Source organism: Blennius ocellaris (genome assembly GCF_963422515.1).
Source record: "Blennius ocellaris genome assembly, chromosome: 2".
NCBI lineage: Eukaryota > Metazoa > Chordata > Actinopteri > Blenniiformes > Blenniidae > Blennius > Blennius ocellaris.
Window position 1 is genome coordinate 3,278,097 of NC_137651.1, and position 9,587 is coordinate 3,287,683.

General features: G+C 45.6%; 1 protein-coding gene across 2 annotated transcripts in view; it reads right to left on the minus strand.

The window, feature by feature from the left end:
* Positions 1–8,731, minus strand: part of nova2 (NOVA alternative splicing regulator 2) — an 82,303-nt gene extending 73,572 nt beyond the window's left edge. Inside the window, exons 1-2 of one of the 2 annotated variants that reach the window (XM_080509668.1) lie at positions 7,732–8,731; positions 5,282–5,350 (exon numbers count right to left, since the gene is read on the minus strand). In XM_080509668.1, the coding sequence (XP_080365794.1) occupies positions 5,282–5,350; positions 7,732–7,888 (226 nt within the window). In that variant the 5' untranslated portion in view covers positions 7,889–8,731. The remainder of the gene's footprint in view (positions 1–5,281; positions 5,351–7,731) is intronic. The other variant, XM_080509669.1, reaches the window with a different exon arrangement.
* Between the last annotated feature and the right edge of the window lie 856 nt (positions 8,732–9,587).

The window sequence follows — 9,587 nt, forward strand, 5'->3', positions numbered from 1 at the left end:
TGGGGAGTTCGAAAATATTCATCTCCCCTAAGTAGAGAGAGTTAAAGGGGGCAGGCTTTGTCTAACACCCCCCCCCTTCAGTGCTTTTCTCTTTTGTTGGAAGGTAGTACACACACACACACACACACACACACACACACACACACGTAAAGCTCTCCAGCAGTGAGCCTCTGACCAGCTGTCTTGGCTCTGAAAGACGGCCATCGTCCCCCATAAACACCGAACGCTGGCGGAGGAAGGCAAGCAGGAGCAAATCTCTCTATTTTTATCATTCCCTCCGCCTCGATCCTCCCCTTTTCCCATGCCGTTCAAGCCAATTTGGATTTGACATTTCGCCGTGCAGACGGCGTTCCACTTCTCTTTTTAAAAAGAATAAATAAAAAAAAATCATCACTCGAAATTCATGCGAGCCGCATAAATCATCAAATATTTAGATGAGAAATGAGGCGGGGGGGGGGGGGAGTAGTTTCTCAGAGTGTAACTTATACAAAGTGATGCAACCCGGTGGCCTGATTAGAACGATACTCTCATGGTGATCGCAGTCCAGGCTGCACAACCAGAGTTTGTGTTTAAAATCAAAAGAAATAAAATTTCCTTCATAGATGGAAAAACGAACATTTCTTTTCGATTTCTAATCATTCGTTCGAGTGTGCGACAGCAGATGTAAAAGTGAACGAAAGAAAACAAAAATGGCGAGAAAGAGAGAGAGAGAGAGAGAGAGCGAGCGAGAGAGAGAGAGAGAGAGAGAGAGAGAGAAAGAAAGCAACTGCGTAATTTGTCACACAAACAAACCTCCTTGCGATTGGAATTCAGTTTGAATAGAGATTTAGCGGAGAGCCAATCGGCGGCCTCCGTCACTGAAACCTTCGCCATCATCGTGGTGTCTGCATAGAAATCGAAGTAGACGCGGCGGCGGTGGCGGCGTGAACAAAGATAAAACGAAGCAGCCGGCTTCTTTCCCTCATTCTGTGGGTGTGTGTGAAAATCGGCGTGTATTGTTCCCGGTCCGAGCCCCCCGCTTCAGGGGGATGGGGAAGGGATCCGGGGGTGGCGGCGGTGGGGGTGGAGGTGGCTCTTTTCAAAGTCGTCGTCCTCCCTGCGACGGCCCTTTCATCCCCCCCCCCCCCCCATCCATATTTATCGCCGCCCTGTTCTCCTCACCTATCAGCGAGCGGCTCGCCGCGACCGACGTCTCGCTCCGCCAATCGCGCGCCTCCATTTGAGGAACTGTTACCACCTCTCGCCGCCTTCACCCCACCCTGTACAATGGCTGCCTTTTTTTTTTTTTTTTTTAGTTTGACGCAGTGGATAGAAAAAACAAAAAAAGAGAACGAGGAGGAGGAGGAGGAGGAGGGAGGGGGGGGGGTGGAGGAGAGCTGCAGCTACTGGTGGCCGATTCTTGCCGACGGCGGCCGCGAATCGATCGGCGGTCTCTGGGAAACAGTTGCAGAGCGAGCGTCGTCAATGGCAGCCGGCGATTGATGAAAGAGGGGCGGGAGGAGGACGGAGCGATGGGCGAACGAGGGTGAGGAAGAACAGGAGGGGGAGGAGGAGGAAGAGGAGGGCGCAGTCGTGATGGTCTGAAGTAGAGCATGATTAGTATGGATGAGGAGGAAGAGGAAGAGGAGAGGGTTGAGAGAGGCTGAACAAAACAGGGCCGCCGCAGTGGAGAACGACGTGTTCCGGCCGAGCCCAAACAAAGTGTGAGATCCAGAGCTCACTTCACACAAACATCGATTTACTTTTAGTTTTACACTGTTCTTTTGTCTTCTTGCCGTATAGTTTTTCTTGCATTAAAAATCCTTTTATTAAACCGTTTATAAGACGTCCGCTTCATACAGGTCATTTATATAATGAAGGTTTTTCAAAGGGATTTGATTTGTGAAATAATCTGCGAGCAATTGAATGACTTTACATTCCCACGTGTCAAAGAAAACTATTTAAAGTCAGACAGTCGACACAACAAACTGCCTGTTGCTTTTGAGCCACTGTGTCACTTTGTTTTGCGAATAAATTTACGAGATCTGATGTGGCGCTTTAAAAAAAAAACGTGTAATATAAACTTAATCTGAGCTCAGAGCCCAAATGTTTGGCTTCTTCCTTATCAGCCGGATCAATGTGAGGAAAATTGTCCTCCTTTTTGTGTGGATGGAACCAAAAAAACATGCAAGAGCTCAGCTCCAGCAGCAAAACGAGAAGACTGGGATCGATATCATCAAGTGTGTGTGTGTGTGTGTGTGTGTGTGTGTGTGTGTGTGTGTGTGTGTGTGTGTGTGTGTGTGTGTGTGTGTGTGTGTCCATCAGCAGTGCAATACATCATCTACCTACCACTCCATCGCCCTCAGCATCTTTAAAAGTGCATTAACTTCGATTAATCACGGCGAGTCCGACCCCTAACCTCCACCACCACCGACGCAGACCTCAAACAAAACCTCAGAAACGGCGTCTGGCCTCGTTAGGTCCAGGCTCGAGAACTACCGTCCCTCGCAAGGTCAGTCTTTATAGCAGGAGGGAGGTAACACACACACACACACACACACACACACACACACACACACACACAAATCTTGTGCTCGTCTGAGTCCCGTCATGTCACCATCAAGGGCGTTTCAAGGCCCCTCCACCTCCAGCCCACCGCCTGCCAGTCCATCCATTTCATCCATTAACTAGATGAACGCATTACATCTCAGACAGAAGAGAAGAGAAGACAACTTTCCTATAATACAAAGTGTTGAATGTAGAAAAGAAATGAAAACAAGTCAACTTTTCTTCCCACCCTATTAAACCTGTAAGTGGCCCACTCGTATGTCGGTTAGCTAACCACCTACATAAAACTAAAAAAAAACTAAAAAAAACATCCAATTTATTTTTTTGTGCTTACATAAGACTTCTTAATGGCTTATACAAGCGGTTGCTTTTCCCCTGGAAGCTGCATTTTGTTTTAAAGCGGACTCCTTTCTATGGGGCTGAAAGGCTGCTGGCGGGTTCGGTGGTTCAGATTCAGCTCAGTGTCGGCGGAGAGTTTTAACTGACTGTGAACTGAATTCTGCTTTTCCACCTATATCTCTTGGGCTGCTGCTTCTGCAACGCTTAATGCCAAGATTTACACCCATAAAAAGCTTAAAAGCAGGATGTGATTGGTGTAATAAAGCACAACGGGATATTTCTGGTGGAGAATGGAAGTTAAAGAGCAGTAATCAGAGAGGAAATCCTGTAAATTTGATTAAAACACAACTTCTTGATGTTTTTACTGTTTAATAATCGTCCAAGGATTTCAACTAAAACAATTGGGGTCACACCTAAACACATTTTGTCAGGTTCGCTTGTTTACAAACAATCCTCTGAAGGAATGACTCCAGAGTGCACGGCCTGTTTTCTGGTGCTTGTTTTTAATTAAACGTGTTATCGTCCAAACACAAAAACCCTTAATGCATCTTTTTTTTAACCTGAAAACTCGCCAATGTCATAAGTGGTGAAACAAACTTTTAACGGAGCCTCCATATGTTTAATCGTTCTTGGCAACTGAATTGATTAAACGTCGCATTCAAGTTATTTTTAATTAATTCTGTTTGATCATGTAAAAGGTTTCAGTTCAAGATAAACTCTCGTCAACACTTTTTCTTTTGTTTTGATTCAAAGAAATTAAGACAATAAAACAGGTGTGCTCATAACATGTGGAGTAATAATGAAAACGCGAACATTTCAGACAAAGTTCTATGTTTTGCTGCCGACTCCCCTCCATTTTGTGTTTTTTTTACCAAAATCCCTTCCACTTTGACCGGTCAATTTTTTGCCGTTTTTTGGGATCCCTGCAGGGATAGTCTGCCAAATAGGCAACAAAAGTCAGAGCAAAGTGTTCCAGAATGTTCTGCATGTTTTGATGTACTTTACGCGTACCTGCTCCCATTACCACCATAACCCCATCCGCTCTGACTGCACAGTCTTTCGCAGTTTTTTGTGGGATTCTTGTGGCTTGCTGGGTCGTTAATAGAAGTCGTTGCTATTCCCAAGTGTTCTGCACGTTTCAATGTGAGTTTTGTGCTTCCAATTGCTACAGGGCTAGTTATGTACTGGAAATCCAGCAGAAGAAAAAGGTGATGAAAAGCTTAGTAATCTTTGCCTCTTAAAGAGACAGGCACAAGAAAAAAAAATGCTAAAGAAATAAAAAAGATTGCACACGAGGGAATTATGACATTTTAACATATTGTGATCAAGTCTTTGTGTACAATCTGAATGTAACCGTTTGAAAAGTAATCAAATATTAACCACCAGCTTGCTAAGTAGTTTCTAATCATAAATGTACGCGATGAGAGGAAATCTGGATTCCTTTAACACTGAGGTGGCGAGGTGGAGGGGGCTGCTGGAGTTCGAGGAGGTGCAGGGACAACAATGAATTTGGTTTGGTGGATTAGAGGGGCGGTCGGGGCGGCGGGACAGCAGCCGCTCACCGATCCACCCGCCTTTAAGAGGGAATCCACCGATTTACAACCTGCGTGGTCCCGCATTCAGCCGGCCGACGGCTGCTTCCAGGAATCCCTGTCCAGTTTCTTCACACATAAACCCGGTCACACCGACCATCCGGACTCTCCGCGGAAACATCCTATCAGGGGTTGTTTTCTTTCTTTCTTTTTTTCTTTTTGTCCTCATCTTTTCAGTGACTTCACAGACAGAAGATCTGGTTCACGTGACTGCAAAACACTTGTTACTTTTCTAAGGTGTCGCTGTTGGATGAAAAAAACATTTCAGTCGCACAAAAGGAGAAAAGCATCAGCGGCAGCGACCCGCCGATATCATGCGGCACGAATTCAAGCGCGGTGAACTGGGAATGAACATTTCCACATACGTCAGCAGTCATAATGCCCGGCATTTTCATGATAATGGCTAGCATGAGGTCAAAGGTCACCGGGTCACTCATCTGTGTAGAAATGTTGAGTATCAATGGCAAAAGAGAAACACTGAATTTGTACAAATAAAAAAAAAAAAGCATGACAATGGATGTTATGGAACTGATCACAGACAATCTAAACACTATCAGCATGCATTATCCTGGATCATGAGTAGAAAATGAAGATGTTACATGTTACTTTATACCCTGTTTAAATATCAGTCAGACCGCCTCCCTAACCAATTTAGACTTCTCTTTGCAGAATTTGGCCTTCAGAAACATAACAAGTACAGTGTGTATTGTCACTGCTGACTCGAGTCCTGCATTGAAGAGTGTTAAAGATTATTGAAGAAGAAATAAAAACAAATAGAAGATCAAAATCAAAGTCTGTCTTACCATGAGTCTCAGTTTCTTGGTCAGGGAATACAATGCCTTCAGTTTCAAATAGGGGCTGCAGGAAGGCCACTACAGAGAGAGGAAGCACAGGGGTGGGGGAGTGTGTGTCGTAAACTAATCATACAGAGAAACAACCAATATTATGATCTCTTATAGCAGCACTTTTGACTGTTAACTTTACCACTGCGCTGGACGTGTAAAACTATAGATGCAAAAACATATAGGAGAGTGTAGCCTCTGTTTGTTAGTCGCTGCTTGGTTGAAAATAAGATTATTGAGGCAAATCCAAACACTTCAATCCAAAAATACTTCAACCTGTAAAGAAAGAACAACCATTGATAGTGTCGCTCCCCAGATCAGATAATTACAACAAAAATACAGTTTTAAAGCAGAATTTACTTCGCAAAAGACCAAAAAGCAAGCTCTGTTTACCTATCTTGGGGGGGGGGGGGCTGTGTGGAAGCGTGTGTGTGTGTGTGTGTGTGTGTGTGTGTGTGTGTGTGTGTGTGTGTACAACTTGTTCACTTTGAAATAAATGTGATGCGATCATTGGGCTGATGCTGCCGGCCGGGGAAGTGTCGACCTGGCAGCGGCGCAACGGTGAGTAAAAGTGTGGTTGGCCGTGCTCATCATCATCATCATCATCATCATCATCATCATCATCATCATCCTTCCAACCTTTTCACTTGTGGCAATTGGCCCGACTGTTACGCAGGCAGGAGGAAGGTTCCCCCGAGAGCCGGACTTTGGTTTTTACATATAATGAGGAGGAGCCTTGAGTGCTGCATCGATCTGCAGTTAAACACTGCCGGCTAACCTGCAGCTCACCCCTCCTCTCTCTCTCTCTCTCTCTCTCCATCTCTCTCTCACTTTAATTATTCCTCCTGAGGACGGCTGTCATGTTTCCTGGAGGGACTTTAAGAATCTGTTAAAATGAGCGTCCTTTCTGTCCTTGCCAGGGCGAAGTCGTCCAAAAATACACGGAGCAGCGACACTCAGTGATGCTCAGGACTTCACGGTGAAGTGTTGCTGTGCTCCAAAGGGACGGAGCAGTTTACAAACACGCCACCTCAAACTGACTGGTGTCCTTTTATTGAGCTGAATTTAGATATTTAGATTAAATAAAGGTCAATCAACCACACGTTGACCACATTTATTACAATCAACGGTCCTCTCAATAAGACTGTTTACACAATTTGTACATTTTATTTTTATTAGTAATTTTTTTAACCCTGGCAAGGATCAAATCTGGCAATAAAATGTAATTCAACAGTTCTCATATCAGCCCAATGATGGCATTAAAATGGTTGTTACCACAGCATATACTTAAGAACAGCTCCACAATTGATATATATTTCTATGGTCAGATTGAACTGCCTGAGTCTCCTAAAATTAAACTTCCGTCTCACATTTATATAATCTTGCAGTGAAAACATGTCTTCCCTGAGCTGACATGCATTGTGCAGTTTGCCAAGTGTGACATGTAGAAAGGTGTATTGCATGTCCAAATGTGCATGATGGAGTGCATGGCCGGGGTATGCTCCTGATGGTTGTAATGCCGGGTGATGGGAATGCTTTGGCGCATGACAGCATGTAAACAAAAAAACCAAATATGGTGATTACCATGGTGACATGTCCATATCTCATCCAACCAAATGAAGAAACATCAGCAGACATTTTTTTTGTTGTTGTTGTTTTTTATTTGACTGATTAAGTAATAAAACGCAGTGAGAATAAAGTCTAAAGCGTCGCTGGCTGGTGCATTACGGCGCATTGAGAGTCTGCTTCGCCACAGGCCCGCTTCTTAATACGACTCGCTTGTTTATCCGCTTGTATAATTGTTCACAAAGCGGCGACGGTGGCTGATGTGTGAGATTATCACAAGGTCATCCGTCGACGGGATGAAACCCACCGCGATCACGCACTCACTTCCAGCCTGATCTGGCTTTCGCTTGTTTACATCCTCGCTGTGGCTCCAGCATGGCCGCGACTCAAGATAAAGACGCATTAAAAAAAAAACAAATTATAATAATAATACAAAAATACGAATACACCGTATTTCGGTGAGTCTATGATGATTCGTTCAGGATATGGAAGAAGGGAACCCGACGTCTTCCCTCCAAATCCCCCCCCCCCCCCCCCCCCCCGCCCCCCTTCTCATTGTTTCCTTTCCATCAAAAGCAGCGAGCCGTGATTATTCTAATGCTGATGGAAAAAGACCGCCGCTCATTGCGAGCGCTAAAAAAAAAAAAAAAAAAAAGCGTCTAAATTTAAAAGCTCAGTGGCTGGAGGAACATTACATTTCTAATTGTGTAACAGCAGCCAATGCTTCGGTTTCGCCTACATCAACCTGCTCTCCGCCATGCACGTTTCGCCGAGACCCCCGCACGAGCTGTGCCCGCCCCGCATCCCCCCCCCCCCCCCCCCCCCCCCCCCCCCGCCGCTCTTACCTCCCGTGTTCGTGCGCTTGGTGCTGCTGGCCTCCGTCGGGGTCTCCAGCGGTCTCTTGCGCGAGTCCGGAGGGTCGGACTCCATGTGCGGTTGTTGATTGTGATGGTGAGGATTTGAGAAAATGCCGTTTTGCTGTACTGCTCCGCCGGCCATCATTTTCTCGAGCTTGCTCTTGGATGCTTCGGGTGCGTTTTGCGTTTTAAATCCCCCCCTTTTCTTTTTTTTTTTTTTTACGCAGCGTAGCCGTGCAGACGAGTCCTCGGAGAAGGCGACAGCGATTTGGGGAATCGGAAAAGTACGCCCGTTTCTTACGGCTCTGCTGCGCGTTTCTCCGTGGTGCGCTGTGCGTAACGGAGAGATGCTGCGCAGAAAGAAAGCGAAGGAAACGCAGGAGCGGCTCAGAAAGAGAGAGCGAGAGAAAGAGAGAGAGATGGACCAAAAAAAAAAAAAAAAATCCGAACCTCTGCGGATGGAGCGTCTCCGTAAAAAAAAAACCGTGCAAACGCGGAGCGTCAATCTCCCATCAACTGTCGGATATGCGTGCTAGGATATGTGTATCATTCCGCTCATGTCAGGCAGTGCAGGATGGTGGCGCTCCTCTTGCGAAACGGAACAATAAATAAAAACAAAAACCAAAAAAAAAAAAGACAAAAGACGAAATCACCCGAGGAGCGAAGGAAGAGAAAAAAGAAAAAAAAAGGGGGAAAGTCGGGTCAAGCAATAATGGTGATCCAAGAAACAAAACAAAACAAAAAAAAACAAAAAACAAAGGGAAAATCCGAGATAAGTATTAGTTCTTTCTTGTGATCCTGTCCTGGCTCCGAGCGTGACGACACCCGGGGGGCGCGAGGAGGTGTCCGGAGACGCGGGGCTTGGAGGAAAGTACGCGGAGAAAAGAGACGTTTTGTCCTGCTCGGTGAGTCGCTGAAGATGCTGCAGTCCTGCGCTCAGAGCATCATCCCTTCTCTGACTGGCTGCGGGAGGACGCGCAGGGGAGCGGCTGACGTCACAGGGCCGCGCGGTGCCTTCGAGGCTCGTCGAAACGTCGGAATTCGGAATAGTACGCGCGCAGACGCGTCCCTTTGGAGGGAGGGAGTACTTTTCAATATTTCATTTTTCAATTTTTTTTATTTAATTATTCCTCTAGGGACAAAATACAACGAATTCTTTGCAAAACAAAGGTTATATATATACACACACACACACATAAATATATATATATATATTTTTAAATTTCATCTATATAGCATAATAAAAGCAAATGAATGACGTGTTCGATAATAAAACTCAGTGAAATTAAGCAATCACAAAAAATAAAAATTAAAAACACAAGTCCCAGCCTTACAATTTTAGCTCCTACTTTCTTTCCGACGCTCCCTGAAGGCATCATAACAGAAAGTAAAGGGAGCGACGCCTCCGTCGAGACGCGATTGGCTGAGACTGCATTTCTCCAGCTAAATGAACGGGACGCAGATATATTCTCCCGGCTTTTGGTCACATGACGGCAGAGGAAAAGATGCGGCGGCGGGCTTTTACTCCCGTTACAGCAGCGGCAAATGCAATTAGCACTAAAGGGGAGCGTAAAGGTCCCGTTGCGGCTGTCTGAGGGTCGGTAGCTGCCTGTCAGAGGGGCCAAGGCCAGACACGTGGAAATCTGCAAGACAGCTCACCTACTGCCCTCCTCTCTTACTATTAAGTATTGTTGGGGGGGGGATAACAAGTACACTCAATTTGGATGAGGTCTGCAGGATGAATCAGTTAAGTCAGTTTGTTGATGTGTGTGTGTGTGTGTGTGTGTGTTTTTTGCCCCATGTCGTCCTTCGCAATCTCACATGTCACACAGATTTGGCACATG